This window comes from Hypomesus transpacificus, chromosome 17 (assembly GCF_021917145.1).
Source record: "Hypomesus transpacificus isolate Combined female chromosome 17, fHypTra1, whole genome shotgun sequence".
NCBI classification, from domain to species: domain Eukaryota; kingdom Metazoa; phylum Chordata; class Actinopteri; order Osmeriformes; family Osmeridae; genus Hypomesus; species Hypomesus transpacificus.
The window spans coordinates 5,829,332-5,852,422 of NC_061076.1; the positions used below are offsets into that span (position 1 = coordinate 5,829,332).

At 43.5% G+C, this 23,091-nt stretch overlaps 1 protein-coding gene across 1 annotated transcript; it reads right to left on the bottom strand.

The window, feature by feature from the left end:
* Positions 1–9,815: 9,815 nt before the first annotated feature.
* On the bottom strand, positions 9,816–20,610 carry hs3st3b1a (heparan sulfate (glucosamine) 3-O-sulfotransferase 3B1a). Its single transcript, XM_047038223.1, has 2 exons — positions 19,822–20,610; positions 9,816–11,903 (listed from the first exon to the last, which is right to left on the bottom strand). The coding sequence occupies exons 1-2, from the start codon at positions 20,328–20,330 to the stop codon at positions 11,285–11,287; spliced, it is 1,128 nt and encodes a 375-aa protein (XP_046894179.1). The 5' UTR covers positions 20,331–20,610; the 3' UTR covers positions 9,816–11,284.
* Between the last annotated feature and the right edge of the window lie 2,481 nt (positions 20,611–23,091).

Consider the following 23,091-nt stretch of genomic DNA (forward strand, 5'->3'; position numbering starts at 1 on the left):
CTGAATAGATTCAGAACAATTCATATCAGAATGGACTTTGAGATGTCTTCATACTTCACCATCCCTGGATGAAAGAGCAATGCTTGTCATAATCACAACTGTGCTAGATTAAATTCCAATTCTTACAAATAAAACCACATGCAGCAATTTCTTTTGCAGCTAGTTTTGAACTCTAAACTATGAAAACAGGAAAAAAAGAATGCACAGTCAAATCCTTTATGGTTACAGAAAAATTTCCTATCTAGCCAGCCACCTCATGAAGGAAAAGTCTCTCATCACCCTTTTTCTTTTGGGGGTTTGTACATCTGTCCTTTGATGTTTTGACATACTATACTTAAAACAAATTCCAGTTAATTACATTTTTTGCTTTACATGTTTTATATTCTATTTTAAAAATGTTATTTTAATGTTATAAGTCATTGTGACAGGGTCGACCACAAAAATGTAAATACTTAGCGGTACCTTGTGTGATCTCTGAAAATTACCAATAAAAACGTGACTTGAGAATTTTGCGAGTTCATATAAATTATAATCTGCTAAATATAAAATGACTGGTATGGCTTTGTTATGCAGCAGCTGGAGTGCATGTCAGAGATAATTCCCATTCTTGACTCATTCCTCCGATAAGAAAAATAATTACAGTAATACAGCCACTGCCTCACTGATAACTCTAGATAACATAATTGAACTGGATGGCCATGTCTTGGTTATAATACAAGCCCTTTACTCATCTTTGACCAGTGCCTTCACTGACAGAGAAATAAGGGAGCTCTCTTGGCAGTCGGTCAGAGTCTTAGACCTTCACACCAACCACTCCTAACCAGCGCCCTTGGATGACTCGAAACTGTTTCAACTTCTTGAGAAGAAGACACACTGAGGACAAATTAAGAGACAGTGTGTGTAGAGAGAGTAATAGAGAGTGTGTTTGTGTGACAGGCAGGCAGGCAGGCAGGCAGGCAGGCAGGCAGGCAGGCAGGCAGGCAGAACAACAACAATCTCCTCATCCCACTGTTGAGGTTTCCTGCTGTGTAGGATATTTCTAGCTTTTCACATCGTGTTCCTCTCAGGCTGACTGTTTGGAAAAGCCAGTGTCATCTTCTCATTCATTCAGCATTCACTAAAAGGTGAGGAAGTTTAAAAGGAAAACACAAGTCAACCTAAAACTATTTTCATACCAACAACAACACAACTCTTTGTTGACATCCGGTTTACATCTACCGTACCTAGAGAGTATCCCAGAAAACAGATTATGAGACATTTCCAGGTAAATGAACTCCTCAGCTCACACCCAGTGTTGTAGCAACATTGTCAGTAAGTTATTGCAACATTGTGTCAGCTGGAGAGTTAATTTTCCCGGTTATGTTGCAGATGTGCCACACCCATAATATGGCTTGAGTTGATTAGTATGTGTTTTGAAGAGCCAGGAAGATTGCCAAAGGATGCCCTTTTGCTGTGAATTCCAAATTCTAACTTCCTTAAGCTTCACACTGTACATCCGGATGTTTCCATTCGAGTGGGGAGTTAGGACCCAGAGGGTAAAACAGTTGCCACACATATGACATCCCCTTGATAAACTCCTGCATATGCAGTATAGCCAGGTCCAGGTGACCAGAACAGAACAGCACTTGTCCTATCCTTTCCTGGCCTCCCTTCTCTCTGTTACAGTATGACTGAAACTATTCACAGCCAGCTTTTGGTCTGAAGTGTGACTTTATCAGCCTGAGGGGTGAGGAAGGGAGGAGGGGGGGTGGTACTTTCTCTAGGACTATGGTTGATGGTTTTTTAAACGAGGTGTGACAGATGTGAAGAGTCCATGTATGTAAGAATCACTGTTACATGGCAGAGGTGTTGTGTTTGGTGTCTCTGTGGATGTAGACCGCATCCTCTGGAACTCGATGCCCTCCAGGACACAGGGTGTTGGGGGCAGAGCGGAGGCAGAGGTGGGGGTGGGGAGTGGGGGAGGCGGATGGGGCACTCAATACTCTGAACAGCGAGAGTAAATAGTGTATAGGAGACATGGAGAGAAAAGCAGTTGAGTTGGCTTGTGGATGCGACATTGTGACCTATTCTGAAGATATCTCCTGTGTCAAAACCTGGAGTGAGTTTCCTTTTGCTGACACTCCTCTATTCCATGTTCCTGAGTTAGAACTTGTCCAAGGACTTATTTCACAGGAACATGGAACGCACACCTGGTGACAGATCATCTCATCACCGTGTTTCAGACTCAATTCCAGAGAAAACGTGAGGACCAGAGGGCGGAGGTCAGAATCATTGAACAGTGGGTTGTGCACACGAAGCAGAACCGCATTTCGGTTGCCGTTCAAATCGAGGTATTGTGATGTTTATCAAAACCCTCTCTGTTTGTTGTGCACCGATGGGCGGGTTGTAAAAACAATCAGGGCTGATCGCTTCCTCATCGTGCGATCTAGTCTACCGAGATCAGAACAGGGAAGATCAGAGCGGCATCGAACATAGATCCCGGCTCCACGTAGGATCCTTCCAGCTGGCGCAGAGGGTGGAAACTGGGCTTCGGGGTTCAGCCTGTTGTCTGACAATGTGACTGCATGGGAGGATTCAAAGAGAACATGGAGGAGAGGCAAGTTTTGAAATAATTAGAGGATAATTGCTCGGGCCTTAGATGTGGCTCGATGCAAAGCAGGCTTGGTTTGGGAGGGAGGTTAGGGAGGGAGGTTAGGGAGGGAGGTTAGTGAGGGAGGGAGGTTAGTGAGGGAGGGAGGTTAGTGAGGGAGGGAGGGAGGGAATGAAAGGGGAAGGGGAAGGGCCAAAGAACACATTTTTGTTAAGTTGGGCGTTGTGTGTAGGATGGTTGCATTGTGATTTTGAAATTGTGGTCATGTTCTTTGTTTCATAATTATTATCAATTACGTGATAATCACATACGATGAGTTATTTAAAAAATCTGAACAAACTGAATTTGTGGCAGAAAGCATTCATTTTGAATGCATGCATGTACCTTTAAAGAGAGAGAAAGGCTGTTTATCAGTCAAAGTACAGTGTGAGACCATAGTAAGAATCAGTAGGTCATATGCATATGTTCCATCCAGAGTGTCAGACTCCAGCTTCCAAACAGCAGCGCGAGTTCGGGGAAGTCACCTCCAAAGAGCCGAGAGAGAAGAAGAAAGAGACCAAACTTGTCAACCCGATGACAATGACTGACAAGGAGCCCAGAAACCATGGTAACTCAAAGAATCCGTCTGCACAAGCCCGTGACAAATCAGGACCTTGATGTTCGCTAGCTGCCTTCAGATGGAAGCAGCCAATAAGGAAGGAGAGAGGGTCGGGAACTTGACGAGGCGAGGAATGCAGATCTCCTTGACGCTGTCTAAGAACATGGTAGAATACCTCTCATGTTCTCAACATGTAACGAGGCCTGATCTGTAGCCATGTTGCACATTCACCTGATTCCCTGTCATTGTGTATTCTACTTTGTTCTGATTTGGAGGTGAGAAAATGTAGTGATAAGAACAGATTGATGAACAGATTTCAGCAAAGATACAGCTAACAGACTGTATTTGCAGAAACATGTATGCAGCTCATTGAATTATGCAGCTCTACTATAGTTATTTATGACCCTGAACACACCTCGTAACATGTGTGATACGTGTTTCCTAGTAGGCAGATGGTTCTTGTTACTCAGGACAAACTCCATTTTACATTCTCTCCTTGCTGAAGCAACTATAGTTTTTGGAACAGCAGGGCATTCTGGGATGCTGACAGGGTTGATGGATTGTTTAAGGTTTGTCCTCTGCTGTGTCATCCCTGAACTGCCATAGATCCCCTGTCAAGTTACTCCAACAATCAACAATCACCCAAGACCAACCAACCTCTGTGAAATATTACATCTACCAAAGTCCAGGCCTTTCAGAAATAGGTGGAGGAAATTTTGGAGGAGAGATAAGCAATTCCACTGTATGGATATGAGATAAACAGAATCTGGTGAAAGTGCTGTCTTGGGAAATTCCCTGCTCTGCTCTGGCATTGCTTTAATTTCCGTTAAATCCCAGGAGTAGGAGTTTAACGAACCAATTAATTGCTAAATCAGATAAAATCCCTGAAAGCCATGAAATTATCTCTGTGTTAAGTGTTTAGGTAGCTCAAGGCATAAATGAATGTGATCGGCGCTGTTCAATTGTTACTTTAAGATATGTCTTCACAGCCACTGTAACATATCCTTGATTTAGGAATTCTGAGTAACTACACTCAGTTCTGTAAATGTCCACACATGATGCGATTTTTGAAATATACAGCTTCATTAAATAAAATGTCTTTGACACTGTAAGGGGCAGAAGGAACATTTCTATTTTCAGAGTAGAGTATCATAGCCATTCCACAACGCCTCCATATTATCATCTCTGACATGTGAACAGATCTGAGTTTTGTCTCGAAGTTAACTTTACATTGCAATCCCAACTCTACAGTACATCAAGCTTCGAACCCGGAAATAATCGTGTCCTCACCAGCTAAATGTCAGGAATGCAGACAGACGACAGACAGGCTAGTCAGTAATCCCATAGGGGACCTCCAGCCCCTAACTCCAGATTATGAAGGTGACTCTGGTCCATAGAGAGTAGGGGGCTATGAAAACTCCATCACAGAGAAAGGAGGATTAGACTGGTAAAGCTGAGGAGTCTGAACCGAGCTGGGAGGAAGAGAGACATTATCCTCGCAGCACTGCTATACATGCAGTACCATAGATATATATTTATAAACACTAGATGTCTTACAGCGGAGTCATGGCGTCCATCTTGCTATGCCACTCCATACTTATGAATAGTTATTTAATAAAAAATAAAATAGAATAGAAGAATGCAGTGGCATAGCTACATCTCTGACGTTGATAACAAACCAAACCGTTTAAAAATCGTTTGAAAATCTAGCAAGTTATGGTTATTTAAAAAGTACATGTAGCACCAACCCAACGTTATGGGTGAGCGAGTTCACTGTAGCAAGATGGCCGCCATGTGCGGACGTTCGACTCCGTTGGCCGGCAACGCGGACGAGACATCTAGTGTTTATATATATATCTATGTGTAGTACCAGGACCCAAATTACCTTCCAGGAGTGCAGCCATCTGATGGTTAGCCTGCCAGGGAGATAATGTTAAAAGGCATGCCACCAAAGGGCCCTTAAAGAGGAACAGCCACTGTTAATGGAGACATCCTGAGAAACAGCCAAGGAACCAGGTAGGCCGATGTGGAGTTTGGAGTCCATAAACCTCAACCAGGGAGCCAGGGAGTCCACTATTGAAAGAACTATTTAGTCTCAGAAGGTTCCTCTGGGAAATCTCTGCTGACCGTTTGTAATATATTCACAGGCTTGACTGTCTGCACAGCGTCACTGATAAGATATCCTTCAATCTAGTGTTTATATTGAATGAAGAAAATCTGCTCATAATAATGTGTATGTGGAAAGCCTACTCTGATCACAGTTGGCAACACACTGATGGAAGAAATCTGCACTACTCTCAAACCTGGATTAAGGGCCATGTTGAGTACCATATGTAAAGTCCTCTAATCTCATTTGGCAAAGCCTGAAGCCCACAGCCCTGGCATGGCTTGCATTAAGAAAATCAGTTGCGTCACCCGGGGTGGAAGAGACTTAACAGTTCACAGACAAAGAACAAAAGAGGAGATTTGTCTTCTGGACAATATGTCGGCCGTGGCACTTAAATGGCATGGACACAAGTGTGTCCTTTCAACTTGTTCTGCATCAGTAAGAACAAAACACCTAGGTTTCATGCAAATTATGTAATGTCTCTTTTCATTTTCTGGTGCAGTAGCTTCCAGATACTGATCAGATGCTAGAATGTGGAGAATCACATCAACGTCTGTGGGAAAGCTAAAAGCTACTAATGGAGAGGCTAATTAAAGTCAAACTCATTTGCTAAATTGGAAAATGTGATTACAGAGTGAGGAGTGAAATCTTTGCAGCCTGCTGTTATGGAGTGAGTCATGGTTGAGACATGCATTTAATGTTCACCAGAAAGACCATGTTCCTTTCATGAGTTCCTCAAAATAATGCATGCCCCATGAACACCAACAAGTGACGTTGGCAGCTGTACCAAGATTATTCAAACACATCCACAGAGGAAGGTCAAGCATCTCACAGTCATTTCGAATATATATCAAAAATCAGGCTAAACTCTAGAAACTATTTGTACCCAAAAGGTTTCTGGGAAAAAACCCTTTCTTGAAATACAACTATTTCACTGTTGAAGCCCAATGGGATTTTGTCCCAGTAAAGATTGAACAGCCGGCTGCAGGTAGAAAGTTCAGGGAGAGTAGAAAAGGTTAATCAAATAATTATGATATTCATGATATTGTTATTTTAAGCATTGGCTTCTTACTGGAGTATCATCATATCGTTGTTTTCATGCCTCATTTCATGCCAAGTTAATATCACATTCAGTGGCATGATGTACTGAAGGAGATCTTATGCTGGGTCTGTGACAGAGATGCTGCTCGATGTTTTCTCCTCATGTCTCCTCCCCAAGCCAGCATATCTACTGTACAAACACCTTGTTCTATTTAGACCGGGCCAAGTCACGATCAGGTATCCTTCATCTTCAATTATTTATACATTTTTCTTTAGCAACAGCGTGTTTCTCTCTGGTGCCTCATGTTTTCACTTGAACAAGTGCATCACCTGTTGGCCTGCTGGGACTAGACAATACCAAGTTAGGCAGCCTGTTGGGACAGGAATTACAGCTGGGATTAGCCATGTCAGCACATATGTGACACCCCCCAGTCTACAGCCCGAGTCAGATTAACACTTGCTTTTCCTCCGACAGCAAATGAGGGATTAGGCTATGAACAATGCACTGACAGAAGATGAAGGCTCCGAGTGGAACGTTTCAAACATTGTACTACTTTACACAACCACCCTGTAAATAGCGAACTTTTCAAGGTTCTTCTTTTCACTGTGATCATTGAAATAAAAACAAGTCGAACTAGAAGGATAAGCATCACAGAACCTTTATTATTAAGCAGAGGTCTTCAACCTTGGTCTTCAAGGACCCCCTGTCCTGCACGTTGTAGATGTTTCCCTGCTCCAACACACCTGATTCACATGAATGGTCGTTAACAGACTTCTGCATAACTAGATAACGACCCATTCATTTGAATCAGGTGTGTTGGAGCAGGGAAACATGTAAAACGTGCAGGACAGGGGGGTGCCCGAGGACCAGGGTTGAAGACCTCTGTTTTAAAGCATATTGAGGTGTGTGGTACAACATGATTTCTTTTTTAAATGACTACAAATGCGAAATACAGTGATCAGTTCTTACTCGGACAACCTATATTCTAGCACACAAAAGTTTTGTTTCTTGCACAGTGCAAGGGTGTGGAGTTCTGCTTGTATAGATGCATGTGCTGTAGCTGGGTGCAGTGTTTATGTGAAGCTTTCCATAACCAGTCACCAGTGAAAGAAAGCATCTGAGTCAACACACGAGCAACAGTACAGAACACACTTCACCTCTCGGGGGTGTACTCGGAGAAGGTGTGCTCTGCTCTTTCAGTGGCAGTATGTTCTGTCACTAGGTTCCCCTAGCACCGACATTGGCACCCTTTCCTTACCTTACCCACACCATTATCTTCCTTTCTGCTGCCGTCAGATTGTTCAACGATCACTGCTGACACTGCTGATGAACCATGTCCATAACCACTTCTATGTGCAATATTTATGTATGCAATTACGTGCAAGGATATTACGTGCAATATTTTTTCTTACGTGCAATAACTTGGCTGTATGTCACTCATTACTTATTCATAGTGGCAGCCACCACACTGAACTCGCACTTAAGTCTCACTTACTTTATATATCATGATATTATTTGACTATTTTATACCCTTAGATCCTTATCTTCATATTTTATATGACTCCCTGTATCTTGTATCTTGTGTATTTTCTATTTTCTATATTTAATTGTACTCTGAGTGCTTTTTTGTACTCTGCTGCTGTTGCAAACTGGAATTTCCCCACTGCGGGACAAATAAAGGATTATCTTATCTTATATCAACATCCAGGATTTCTCCAGTCCATTACTTTATATTGCATATTTTATTTCCGGTTGGCTTACTGTGAATACTTCGATGCCCTAGTAGCATATATTGTTGCCCCGGCTATTGTAACAGGAAAATGTATCCCAAGGGATCAATAGATGTTATTCGGCTCTACTCTACTCATGAGTTCTCTCCTTCTTAGGCAGCGCTCACCTTTCTAAACTGGCTGTGACAGTGCCAAGACCAGACTCTACCTGCTGCATATTTTACAGGTGGACCAAGTGGCATGTCCCCATAGGCCTGTAATCTTGGCAGCTTAATGCACATGGCTTTATTATAGTTTACTTGGCTAACCTGGCTTAGGCTTCCTCACAGATTCCTAAGTCTCTAACTCCATTAGTATTCCTGGGTATTCCACTACTTCCCATAGAATGAGAGCTCATCAGACCGCAGAACAGTGCTGGAGAGGATGAGCAATCAGGCACAAAACAGAAGATACCTGCCTCAATTCTCTCTTCATAGACGGATTCGAGTCCAACTGGAATCCTATCTCCCACTGCAGAATGTGGAAGCTGTCGCAGAACAGAGAACAGTACACTGTAGTAACATCCCTCCAATCCAAAACGCAGAACCCTTTTGTGTTGGAAAGCAAACAGTCTTTCTTCACAATGTGATGTTTTGTTTTCTCTCTGAAGCTCCAGTATGTTCCCTGGAGGAGGCTGCCAAGTGGTTGTGTTAAGTCTTCAGTGCTCAGGACTGCCAGGTGTCTGTTCTCTGCTTTCCCAACCTTCAAACAACACCAGTCAGCTTCATGGCAGCCTGAAGGGATGTGTGCTAACAACAATCCCCCAGCTGGGAGAACGGCAATTACCCAACCCCCTGTAATTGCCGAGTTTCCTGAAAACGCTGGCTGGTAGCCTGCTTCCAGAGAGACTAGCTTTATCACCTGCTCCCAGGTAAATGAGGGTGTTTTGCAATGAGTTAAATAAAGGCTGCATTTAAATAGAGAGAGAGATGATTATAATTTCTTGTTTGCTCTGGGAACTGCACTGTACCCTATACCGTCTCATGGATGGGTTCAACAGGATTAGATGTTCAAGAACATTAAACTTGTTGATCAATTCAGCAGCCCACAGAGCATAGACTTAGTCCTTATATAGAGAAACTGTACCAATATGGTGGCCACACCCACATGTAGGGGTACTTAATAATAAAAATAACCTGTGGATATATCTAGATATCAATGCTGTATAACCTGTTGAGTTTAATGATATGTAAAGGCAAAGCATGCTCAAACGACATGAATATATATAAGATCGCTTGAAGACCCGACCATACTTCACATTCTGAGGACCAGTGTCAGGTGTCACCTGGGTCTTTGAGGAACGTCGCTGCTTTCATCTGTTTTCTCATCAGAGTGGTGAGAAACCTAAGTGCTATGCTGCTGTTGTAGCTGTGGTCATGGTGACAAGCCCAGCCCATTTGAGGCAGCAACGGACGGCTTTGATTCAGCACACATCACTAAAACGATGGGTACTAATTAGCCTGTTTGCGAAAGTATGGACCGCATGGTGCTCATGAAATCCCACAAGGTCCCCTGTAGTCTAGTCACCAGGGACCCCGGGTTCCTTCCAACTTCATCATCAATGATCAGAAATAGCAGTGTGAGAGACGAAAAGCTCTGAGGGGCATGTCCAGATGAAGTCAAACTGGAGAAACGTTTGCATCGTATAACTCCAAATGCACTATAGTTAATACACAGCATTGCTGACAAACCTGAAGGTATTTGTGGTTGAAAATATATTTATTTGACTTCAAAGATATAACAATGTCTGTTCCATACTCCAGTCCCCAGTCACATGACTTTCATTATCATCTTTGTAAAAGAAAACATATGGTAACTTAGCATATGCACTGTATTTACATTTGAAGACTTGCAATACATCATCTGACTTCTGGTGTAAAAAAACATGAACAATGTCTGTGTCAGCACAGCACAGTTGAATAAAACTCAACCATACATCGACCAACCTAAGAATTGAGAGCCCTGAAAGAACTAAGCTTTGGAGATCTCCTTCCACCACAACGTAAGTAGGACTATCACACTGAGTTCCCAAGAAACAAAACAATAACTGGGCTAACTGCATCCTTGACAATCAAATATTCAAAACTATATAACTCATAGTCTGAGGTTCTTTTTGATGTCTTAAAAGACAATTTTGCATGGAGATCCATAGTTAGGGTTGTGGCTATCATTAACTACAAGTGTGACCTTGCCTGTTTCAACAGCTTACTGACAGCTACAGACCACACACAACACAATGTGTCCATCTGTCCATGCAGATAAAGGGGTTGTGAAACTGAAACATAAGCTTGTAAGGATTAAAGCTTTGCCCACCATGTTTTTCAAAAAGGTTTGTAGTTTGTCAAAAACACTTGCTATACTGCATCTTCAAAACCTGGGCAGGCCACAGACCACACGGCTGACAACATGATACTGTATGAGTTTCATCATAAACAACTACTCAACAAGAATGTAAAACCTATCTAATTTACAAATGAATAGATTCTCTTCCATAGGAAATGTCTTCCAGGTTATAACGTGAATGTACAATAGTATGTTAACTGTAATTCACTCTTTGATGGATTTTTATTCTATTGCGTGCATCCCCCCCCAAATCCTGAACTGTGCCATTATTCAGAGCTAAGTGACATGATGAGGACGTGAGAGTATTGATTTACCTGGCAAGTGGTTCTGGATCAGTTTAGGCCTGTATCGACCCCCTTAAGTGGGCCTGTGGACCTTCAGAGGTCAAGCAGATGGGATGGGTGAATCACCATCTATTTGTCTCCTCCAAACTTAGTTAACGTTGAACAAAGCTAGAGCAGCATTGTGAAGTCAAGAGATATGTACAGTATTATTCTGGAAAATACAATATTTGACCCTGCTTGTAATACCCGTAACAGAGTACATTGTGCTTCTTAAAAACATTTGAGAACTCTAATATTTGGAGGGGACGATATCAAGATAACTTAAATGAGTAAATAAGCCTGTGAATAGTTAAAGTGAAATGAACAAAACATATTTGAATAGATCATGAATGTAGGCAGCATAGTGAGTTAATATCATAGAAATAAATTATCATAAAATAGAATTCTGTACTTTTTACACAAACACCGTATACTATACACTGTTCAACGATATCTCCATTGTGTTAAAATGACCGAAAAAACACCATGACAGAAAAAGCTAAAGTTATCTCTCAGTCCCAGCCAAAGTCATGTCCAGTCCTCTGGTAAAACTTCCTATTAAAGGGTCTATAGAAGTCCCTTAGCCTCTGCACTACATCTGGGTCAATGTTGGGGTGGGTCCGGCCTTTGGTTTTGCCCAGGCAGTGAGGCTTGCTATTCCCCTCGGGCCTCTTGAGGCAAGGGAAGCCCTTGGTGGGGTTGAAGTGGAAGTGCTTGTTCGTGACCACCCTCCGTATCCCCAAGAAGTCCTGCACGTGGCCCATCTCACCCGCCGGGTCACTGATCAGACTCTCTCCGCTCACAAACAGCAGCTGCTCCATGGGGAAGTAGCGCAGCCAGCGCTCCAGGTGCTTGGCATACATGCCGATCTGCACGGCGCTCCACGAGGTGTCTATGAGACCCGCCGTCACGTTCTTGAAGGTCAGGCTCTCGAAGGAGGGGATGTCGGGCTTCTTGGAGCGGGTCTGAGTGTAGTCGGAGATGGCCCGTGTGACCGGGTCCCGGACCACCACGATCAACTTGGTGTCCTTTGACATGGCGTGGATCCGAGCGGGAACCTCCTTTGTGACGAAGTAACTGGGGGTTTTCTCCATGGTGATTTGGCCCTCCAGCGTTTTAGGCATCAGATCCCTGCGGGGAGACAAAGAAAAAGAGAGAGGAGGGACAGGGAGACAGGGAGAGAGAGATGGTGGTGAGTCACAGGGAATGCTCCACGATTCATACAGTCACGAGAGACACCAGCAGCAGTACCGCTTTATACATGCCATTGTTCTGTTGATCCAGCACCATCACGATGGATAAGACGGTCAGATTAGCCTGGCCTAGACACAGACAGACCGGAGCGGTGCTCATTGTAACCTGTCACTCACTGGACCAAGCGACGTGTGAGATGTGTATAAACCCAGTGTCCTTGACCAGGACTTACTCATCATGTATTTTTGGTTACATTCGCTTCCTCGAACACCACATAGCACATTGGATGTCTTGTAATGTACTTACACTGGACGGTAGTAAAGTTTACAAACTATATTAGTATTGTGATGATTTACAGCTCCCCTTTCAGACACAGAAAAAGCTCAAGTGTAGACATATGACAGAGATATCCCTAAGATTATTTTCCGACGTGAATCCCATTCCTTGGAGTCATGTGCTAAGGAGCTGCCCGCTCCCACGATGGCATCATTTACTGACCGGGTTTGACTCTTTCAGATCCTAAATGAGCCTGTTAACAGCAGCCCTGATGGACTAATGGCTAAAGTGGGCCGGTAGGGATTAGGACTAACCCAAACACACTGGAGCATTAAAGCTGACTGTCTGTAAAAAGAGAGATGGAGGAATGCAGGGTGGAAGGAATACAGGCGGAGAGAGGACACAGAATACCGAGCACAGACAGTTAAGGGCAAAGAGTGTATCCATACGTATACAAATGAAAGGATGAACAATTGTATGAAGTGCCTTCTTGCCTTTCCTGAACGTGTTTAATTTGCCTGCGGACTCGCCCAACTTCAGTCCTCCCATCAACTTGAGATGAAATGAATGGGAACCTTCATTTAAATGTTATTGCTATGGGATAGGTAAATGTAATTAAAATGACAAATGATTATGTTGTATGGCCATCCATTGATGCAAGAAGCAGAAGCTCTAATAAGAAAAGACCAGAGATAATATCAAACTAATTAGTGCTGCAGGAGCAGGTAGGAGACACCCTGTATATTGCAGGGGAGAGCCTAGGGAGGACTCCTGTGTCTACCGGGAAGACTGCACTGGCTTAATCACCAGTGAACACACAAGGGGCTGTGTTGCAATAAGGTGTTTCTCATGCAATAAACCCACAAACCTCCAACTAAATAAACACTCTCTGCATCCAGTTCACTAGAACTTCACATGCGTTCTCTTCCTTTCTCCCTAGAAGGTTTACTGCTGTAGATTACGTTGACATTTGGTCATTTAGCAGACACACTTATCCGGAGCAAATTACAGTAAGTACAGGAACATTCTCCCCGAGGCAAGTAGGGTGAAGTTGCCTTAGGACACTACGTCATTTGGCACGGCTGGGAATCGAACCAACAATCTTCTGATTAATAGCCCGTCTCCCTTACCGCTCAGCCATCTGACCCCCTCTGTAGCTGGTGTAGAAACCCTTTAGAACCCATCCAGGCAACAGGACTGGAGAGAGAGAGACTAACAACTAACATCAGAAGCGCTGTACTTATCTGCTGTATCTCTTGGATACACAAGCTGAGTGCCTCAAGCTTTTCCCGAAGCCTCGAGGGAGACAGAAACTTACTACCAATCAAACTTTCCACTTAGTCCCCAAGCAAAACAAACCTGTGTGAGAGGTGCATGCATTATTCATTTAAACAGAGATAGCGAGAGAACATCCACTCCAACGGTAGGCGAGAGAGATGCCCTTGGGGGGCAGACGCAGCAAGCTTTCGCAATTTGTTCTGCTTAATAAACAATGTTGCCTTGAACAAACAGGTTTTAAGTGTATCTTCTATCTATCAGACAGTGTTAAAAACGGTCACATCTTCACACGTTTGAAGCAGCTTGAGTGTCCTTTGAAAATGGAAGAGAACATCTTTTCAAACTCTGTCCTTCATGCGGCTTCTTAAGTCACCGAGGAGAAAAGCGGGGCTATGAAGATAGCAATAAGCAGAAGGAGAGAGTGAGTAGAGAAAGAGATTAAGAATGTCAGAGAAATGTTAGTTTAAAGAGGAAAGAGGAGATTAGATGGAATCAGGAAAGAGAGGTGGGTAGTAGATAAACCGAAAGATTGCCGAGGTCAAACTCATGACCCACTGCCAGGTACCAATGCTACATCCCTTTTCTACTCTTCAGATATTGGTCTAAAATGCTGTCTTCCTTTACCACTAGATAACCCCCCCCCCTTCCAAAGACCAACACTCAGACACACACGCACAAACAAAACACACACACTAATCCGATAGGGTCTACTTTGGAGCTTTCCTGTGTTTTGTCTGGTGGCTAGTCAGGTGCGTCCATTAAGCTGGCTCCAGGGCTGTTTGAAGGCTTGTCTGGTGTTTACATACTCTTCTATCAGGAAACAGGTTCAAAGGCAGGAATTTACAACACAGCATGTGACATGCAGTTCGCTGATTTGTATAGTACTTACATCTAAGTTTACAGAACAAGCGTTGCCATTCAGACTTACTGGCTTACAGGCTTAAGGCTGACACTTGCTTCATGCTATATACCTAATATACCTTCTAACTGGCCATCATTTGGTCAACCTGAAATGTAGGTACATCCTGAATGTTTTGGTGTGTAAACAATTAGCGATGCTATTGTGCTACAAATCGAAACACGCTGCTTAGGAACACACTCAGTTTCATGAATCAGCTCAGTGCCACTGTGGGAACACCCCCTCCTCCCTTCTCCAGCCACAACAGAGTGGATGAGAGGTGGTGGTATGCAGACACTTCTAGAATAATCGGAGCGAGCTTCGGTTCGACACAGGTTCTAGCTATGAATCAAAGGGAGAAGGATCTCAGGGCGGGGTCTTCCCAGACTCCAGTCTACCTTATCACACGTGTGAATGTCATCATCTCACATGGCACGCCGGGCCTTATTAAGGAGCTCTTACGTCCAATACTGTATCTCTACGGCATTCCTGCCAGTTAAGATAGCGCATGGAGAGCTTTTTTCCCAGGCTGTTTGTTCATGAGCCAACGTGAGGCTGCAGGAGGATTCAAGGCCACCTGGTTCTCAGTTGGAGGGAGGCCCAGGACTGAAGAGAAGAGGAGGTGGAATTTGTCACCATCCTGGCTTTCTCGGTACAACTGTCATACATACACGCTGCCTGTTTCCTGCGTATAAAAAGCATTAACAAATCGTTCAGTGTACAAGAGCAGAACATCAGAAACCACACAGTTGCTTCAATCAACGGATATCCAAATGTATCTGCTTGACCAAGGAAAGCCTACATTTTCACTCAGATAACCACATCTGTGGCAACATTACTGCGGCATTATACAGCAATGCATTCGTCAATGATCAGGTCATAAAGGTATTGTATGTATGGTTAACTGAATGCTTTAGAATCTTTAAATGTCAATCTCCATGGTTCCGCTTCGTCAGTGGATGACGCACTGGCCCAGGTGATCCCAGGTGATCCTGGGCCAGGGCACGGGAAGCGGAGATGGGCTGGACTGATAGGAATCTGTAGCAACAAACAGACTTCCAAAAAAAGTCCAAGAGACAAAGACAAAAGGATGGCTTGAAAGGAGATGGACTGGAGGATTTCAAAGATACACTGACTAGTTGTCACAGCTCCGGTGAAGAGGAAAGTGAGGGAGGAAACTCTTTCTCTCAGAAGACACTCCACAGAGAACAATGAGGAGTATAACAATTCCTGAGAGGATAGAGGAGTGAACAACAGAAGAAAAAAAAACTCTTAAGGTTTCCATGGACGTCAAAGGGGGCTGAAATGCCTCCCCAAAAAATAGCCTTGGCAATCTATTTTGAAACTAAATGTTTAATTTAGGGATTTGATTGGTGAAAGGTCACATACATTCAAATATTTTCATTTATAAAACAAACATTTCATTGTGTCCATTAGTCAGTTTCCAAGCTGTAACACTGTTACATTGTTTCTAAAACTATTTTAGGAATGCTAAAAGCAAGCAAATTTTAAAACCCTCCTACTCTGGCTACCTGATTTTCAGATTGTTTTCGTTCTTTTTCCCATCAATTTGCTGATGCATTAACTTCTGCTGGGAAGAACCTACATAGAAAGCCTTCCTGACTTCCCTATATCCCCAAGTGACCATGAGAACTACTAAGGATGGTGACTCAGCACAACCCGCTGGTGGACTTACATGAACCTCCTCATGGGAAAAGCAACTTTTCTCTCTGAAATCCCCCGGAGGAGAGTCAACTGTCGGTCTAAAAAGCGGAGGCTTAGTGCCCGAATCTCCTCATGGCCGTGTTCCATTGAAGCCTCTCTGCGATGGCGTCATGCTGTGTTTGTCAAAAAGCACTTTCACCCTCCTGGCCACATTTGCATACAAAGTGAAGGAAGAGAAAACACGTTTCACACAATTGTCTGCTCTTTTATCAAGGGGGTTAATGCAAACCTCAGGGGTTCTCCCACATCTCCTTTCACACAGCTCTATAGAACTTTTGCCCTTTCTAAAGACTCTCTTAAATGTGGTGCCCGCTATCTGCCTCTGGCCCTAGCGAAAAACCCCATGGGGCTCTGTTTTTGTATTGGAACAGTTTTCTGACTGTGTCATTGACTTAGGTGACAAAACACACTTTTTGTTTCAGTAAAACTTGAAGCTGTTAAAAAAAAGAAACTTAAGTAAGGATGGGGGAAACATGTACCTGTATTGGAGAGGCACTGGTTTTGGAATCAAAACGAGGGAAATAAAAGGAGGACACTTTAGCTTCAACTGAAAAAACAAACGCTTTAACATACCTTGAATTTGAAATATACATATACTTTATATACAAAGCCCCTCACATTTCTGTAGATCCTGAAGGTAATCTAGCCAGTAGGGAGAGGAGAGAAAAAAGTGTCTGAAAAGTAGCGATGTGACATAAAAGGGGAAAAACAGCGAGGTGAAGAAAAGGGAAACTGTTCCCACGACTTCTGGAGTCCCCCTCCTGTGCTCTGTATGAAGAAGCGTGCACAACTGCCTGACTGCTTCTCTCTCTCTGTCTATGGGGGAAAGCGGGCAGCGTTCAAGGCCAGGCTCCCCCGCTGAGGGAGGCTTCTCCTGTGTGAGCCTGCAGCAGGAGGCACACGGCTGCCCTCCCCAGTGTTGGTCCAACAGTGTGGGCACGGCTCAAAGCCACCATGGGGGGGGATTGGCCCACCCAGCAACCTGCCCTTCTCTCCTCTCCACGGGCCTTCGACCAACAATTAGTCTGTGGTACAACTGGGGAAGAGCGACAGACAATCAAGCCGTATGTACTCAGCGAGCCCTCCTTCTGTCCTCCATTGATCATTCTGTACAACTCTAGAGGAAATATGCTAAAGTCACTTTAGAATCAGGGTTAACTTCTAGCATCTAGCTACTCTGGTTTGATGGTTGTTTTTTTTGGACACACCAGCCCTGTGACTAACCATTGATACGTTGAACCGTAGATACGCATGTGACTTGATGGTGACTTGAATGAGATGCAGGTGGCTGTGTCTCAGAGAAACTAACACGGTGGTGTTAAAGCTAGCTGGTGCATTGAGACAAAGATAAGCAGGGTTTTCCCCCCCTGCACGAGGTGATCATTAAGGGTTGCTTGTTGTGCTGTTCCACGGTCTAAGGTCAACCACCACTGCTCTAGTCTGACTGGGCTTACTCAAGCCAAGATGTTTTAATTAACCAGATCACCACTCCAGAGAAAGGTTTAATTAACCAAGCCTCTAGGTACAACCACACTGCCTCTAATCACGTAACAGTACATCCATCCAATAACAACAATGTTCAACAGCAGGATGTGCCTTTAGTGCGCTGTCAGAAACGGGATTTTCATATTTGACTTCTTGATTTAAGCCTGATACGTGTGCAAATGACCAAACATCATCGCTATTTGGTGAAAACTGTGGTCCTGCATTCATCTATATTCATTCCTCAGTGAGTGGAGATGCACAAAAGCCATCTCAACACACAGTGTCCTAAACCTGTCCGGAAATTCTTGGAGGAGCTTGAGCGAAAAGTCCTTTGAACAAACGCTTCACTTCCTCCTTTGTGGTGATATGAGGGCGGCTTTGGAGCGGTTGTTGGACCCTTTAAAATTGTCTGCTAATCTCTCTCACTCACTCATTTAATTAAAGTTCAGGTGCGCGTCATTGGTCAAGATGCTTGTCCTGAGATGTCTCATCATCGATCCATATCCTTGAGACAACTTTTGATGCTGTGTCCTCAATAACTAATAATTCATGAAACCTTCTTTTAGTAATGCCCTGTAGGGAAATATAACTGTCATAATAAGGGTCATATCAAATATTAATTTAGCAGATGCTTTTATCCAAAGCAAAACACAGGGTATTTGAACCTGTGACTTCTTAGTCTGCAATATAATAATCCACCCCTGAAATATATGTACAGTATCTTTGTCGAAGACTCACTAATTGTGCATCAATGGTTAGTCACTGTAGGTTCAATCATAGCTAGGCATTTTATTCAACCCCCAAAGGGAAATTTCATAATAGCAACATACCACTGGTGTCACTGACATAGGTCTCAATGCACAAATTGAGTATATGGAGAAATCATTTTAGACAAGTCATCACCGGGGTTGAACCCCCTATCACACACAAACAGCAGGCTCTCTGGCCGTTCAGCTGCAGGAGTTTAAGCAGAAAGTAAGTGATGCATCTTTAGGACTCCACCCAAAATCTGAAGCTTTTTGGAAGTTGCTATACAGTCCCCAGGTTTATGTCTGTCTTTGAAATTGAGCCCCAGCCAAAGCTCAGGTTCTAAAGAGAGTTACTGCAACTGAATCCATATCTAGGATTGGTTGAATCTGACCTGGGACTGCTAAGAAATTATGTCAGGAGCTAGGCTCATGATTTCTGGCCATAAACGAGGCACTGCGTGTTTGAACCCAATAAGAAACTCATGTCAAGCTAAATCGCTAGTAGAATGAAATTGTTCCGTGTGTCATGTTTCCTCTAACTGCTGTAGCCCTCTCCTTTTCATAATACAGTTGCTGGTGGAACCCCAGAGACCAAGCATTGGCAATTCTTGGTACTCACGTTGAAGGTCATACCAAGCTAAATAGACAGTTTTGTGCAAAACTATGTTCACAGCCATTACAAGTGTATGACATGTTTACATTCTCTGTGTTTGCAAAACCAATCATCTTTGTTTGCAATGAATCAAGGCTCAGACTTAAAGCCACATCAATGTCTTCAATATGTTTTGAATACAGGATGCAGTTTCATTATGAGCGGTGTCGCTAGATTATATAGTAATATAGTCCTAAAGTTCAATAGTCAACTGTTTATGGCTCATAAGTTATTTAGGTCACACATCATAATTTAAAGCATTTCCTGATTGCTTGATTGGTCCTATAAAAACGTATTTTGTTTTTATAACGTGATCCTTGAGCAGCAACTATCTGTCCCATTGCACTGTCTGTGTGTGTATGTGTGTTTATGTTTTAATCCTTTTTAATTAGCTAATCAGCTAGTGTGCACTGTGCGACACACCACAAAGACCAGATGTCCATCTTCATTTTCGCATGACCATACTGCATCTGAGATGTAATAGCATACACCCTTATCAAAGCTAGTGTAGGCTATCCCTGCGCTGTGCGTCATCGTTCTTCGGTGAACTGAGGAGACCCCGAGATGCACGGTTCTGAGGGGGTGCTGTCTCAACCACCAACCAAAAATGATATACTCGTATATACTATAATCCTTTCAATCGTAAAAATCCAATCAATAAATCATGGATTGTCTTGGTGGAAATTAAAATGAATTATTACATCAAATGAATCCTATGAGTACAATACAATTCTGAATTTCTTTCTCGTCAAAGTTATATTCTATGTAGTGTGCACTTGCTGTGTCAGTTACCTGTACCACTCCAGTCCCTTGTCGTAGTTCCGGTCAAAGAAGTGAGGCTCGGCTCCCACAGCTCTGATGTCTGGATGCACGCGGAGAAACTCCAGCAGCGCCCGCGTGCCTCCCTTCTTCACCCCGATGATAATTGCCTGGGGCAACTTTTTACTTTCCGACTCATTGAAGATACTTGACATGGCATTATTTTCCACCGTCCTCTGCTCACTTCTAATTTCATCCCAGTCTTCTCCTCTGCTGTCTAAATCATTTTCATTATTCAGTAAGTCTCTGGACATCCCTACATCTTTAAGATCAAATTCCACGTCTACTCCGTTCTCCACTTCGAATTGTTCATGTTTAGTCACAGAACCGACCATTACATTTGGCATTGTTGAACAGTAGCCAACACAGCAGTATATCATGTAAACCCACAGTGACAGCATGATGGATAAAACAAAGAGTTTATTTTTCACGGGGGATGATGACACAACATGTAAATTGTGAAATACAGGACTATATTCCATAAGACTGTCGGTAGAGAAGATTCCGTGGAGGCATTATGGGCAAAGTTGTGCGCTCCTCTTCCATCGCTGTAATCCTGGCGAAACGGACAGATCCAACAACTTCAGTGGGTTGTTAAAAAATATTTGTTGATCATTTCCTCCTCTGTAAACAAATAAATGATACCCTACATTCGGTTTTAGTTGATGCAATGACAAAGGTGAGTCCACTTCTTAGTCCTACGTGCGCGTAGTACTACTCCCATCACAAGCTCTCTCCGCAGCAGCGTGTGAGCGCGCAGAAGTCCTGATCAAATGTGTACGTCTGTGGACTGGAGGGCGTATGACTGACAGTAAAATCGTCCAATCCCAGTAGCCTGAAGACATCGCTGCCTTTTATTTGCCAATTACCAGTATATCCATCATTTATACTACTGAATAGGCCGACTCATCCAAATAAGCGCTATTTACTTATACCAAAGTTTAAAACATTATAGCCTGTCAGCTATTTAAAAGGCTGCCTGTTTTGATTCTAGACGGGATAATAATAAATATCAAAATGTATAGTAACTAACAATAAAACCTATCGCAAAATGGACCGTTTATAATCGGAAATCAAACAAGTAAAATGTGGTGAGCTCTAGGTCGAACGTGAAAGTGGTGGTCAAAAACTTGAAATAATAAGTTAATACTATGATTGCATTTTAAACATTATTTTATAGACCTCTGGCATATGGGAAAACATCGTAGAGTCAGTGCAGCATCTGTTTGCAGGTCCCATACTGCCATTGGAATTAGCATTAGAATATCTAAGACTTAAACGCTGCATAGCTCTTTTCTGCGACGCCTGACGTGACGAAGGAAGTGACAATAGTTTAAACAGCGGGCACGACTCTGAAAACATTTGTCACGATGCCAGCAGATGTCCGCTCATCTCCTGTGGATCCGGTTTGAATGCCCACTACGCATCGCTTGTCAGAAGTAGACCGAATAGCTATTTTGTCCACCCAGTCCAGTAGAGAAGGATGTCATAAAACCTTGGCATAGCTATAGTACAATTAGAGGCTACTGTGGGCCTGTGGTAGCAACAATATATTTATGACCTGAGAGACCATAGAAAGAGACCTTCAAGGGGCTGAGTGTGTGCTTGTATTCGTGCGTGCACGTGTGTGTGTCGGTGTGTCGGTGTGTGTATGTGTGTTGGTACTGAGGGTGGGGTCATGGGGGGGGGCGGACCCCCGGCACCCACTAGGTTCATCAGGCTTAGCAGGATTACTACAGCGCTGCCATGTCAGTCAGAGTTTCACCAGAGCCACCTCTCACTAATCCCCTTATCTGTCTCACACCACTAGAAATGCTGTTTGCATATGGATGCGTGTATGCATAGGGATGTGTGTGTGTGTGTGTGTGCGTGCGTTTGTTTGTGTGTTCTTCATTCTTTCCGTATATCGGTTATATTGTGCGGCAGAGTGTGCCGTGGATACCTGTGTACCTCCTTGTGAAGACCTGTTGAAGACCTCCGGGGTGGAGGGGCGGGGAGCGGAGCTGTGAAGGATGGGTGGAAACAGTCCTCGCTTGTCTTTAACCTTGTATTCCATTTCAAAATCCAACCTGCTCCGTCCCATGTCACTTTGGGAGTCACACGCTCCCTTTGGTTAATCCCATCAGACGTGTTCCCTCTATTACCCTCCACATGTGTTTTACGCAAAATCATGCCAACTACTGCTGGTCTGTTTGTGTCATGATCCCCCCCTGTGTTTTGTGCTTGTGTGTGCAGACGTACAAACACGCACGCATCGAGTTATGAGATAAAAACGACACATACTTGTATATGTCCCATCTCCCGTGGTCTTCCTTTAGTTTGCATGGCTCCCTTCTGGAGAGGATTGACACTTCAAAGCCGAGCAGAGCGGAGAAGGAGGAGACAGAGTGGAAAGGAACAAAAGACACCTGAGGGGAAGAAGCATTCTGAAATACACACACACACACCAACGCACACTCTCTTTATCTCTCTTGCACACAAACACACATACATACACAGTGGCATATACGCAACCCCCCCCCCCCATCTCCCTCTCTCCCTCTCTCTCTCTCTCTCTCTCTTTCTCTCTCTCTCTCTCTTTCTCTCTCTGACATACACACGCAAGTTGTGTCCAGAGTTCCGGAAGGCCATGTGTGCTGATTTGTTCCGTATGTTCTGCTTCATGATGCATGGAGACAATACCTCATACAAACACACACACACATGCATGCTTATACAGACACACACGCGCACACTTACACACACACAAAATCAAACACACAAATGCGCACAAAGGTAGAAACGCACATAAACTTATCCGATGCTTGAGTTCTGACATTCAAGGTGTGTATACAGTATTTATAGTAAACCATGTAGAATGTACATTCCCATTCAACAGGAGAACTGCATCTACAAACATACTGTATAGTATCATCATTATATTCATGGTAGGGAGCATAGAGTGGTAGTACTTTGAAACATATGGACTAGTTTCTGTTAAGATTCTGATCTATTACCTAACGCTGTCAACTCAACTGCCTTGCACAGAGCAGATGTCAACCCCTAACTAACAAAAATATCCCATGAGTGTGAATTTGAGACAATTACCACCTCACTACATACTGTGATTCACATGCTAGGTAAGTAAGTATTCATTCTCCATCGTGTGCGTGCGCACAGACACATGCTCCCTGTAGACCAGATGTCAGTGAGGACAGTTACAGATGACAGGATGATTAGACAAGAGCAAGCCTGTATGACTTC

Excerpts from the sequence above, each read along its gene's own strand:
- hs3st3b1a (XM_047038223.1), bottom strand. The coding sequence starts at position 20,330 with ATGGAATATAGTCCTGTATTTCACAATTTACATGTTGTGTCATCATCC. Across the intron at positions 11,904-19,821 it reads AAGGGACTGGAGTGGTACAG|GGATCTGATGCCTAAAACGC; the intron begins GTAACTGACACA and ends GTCTCCCCGCAG.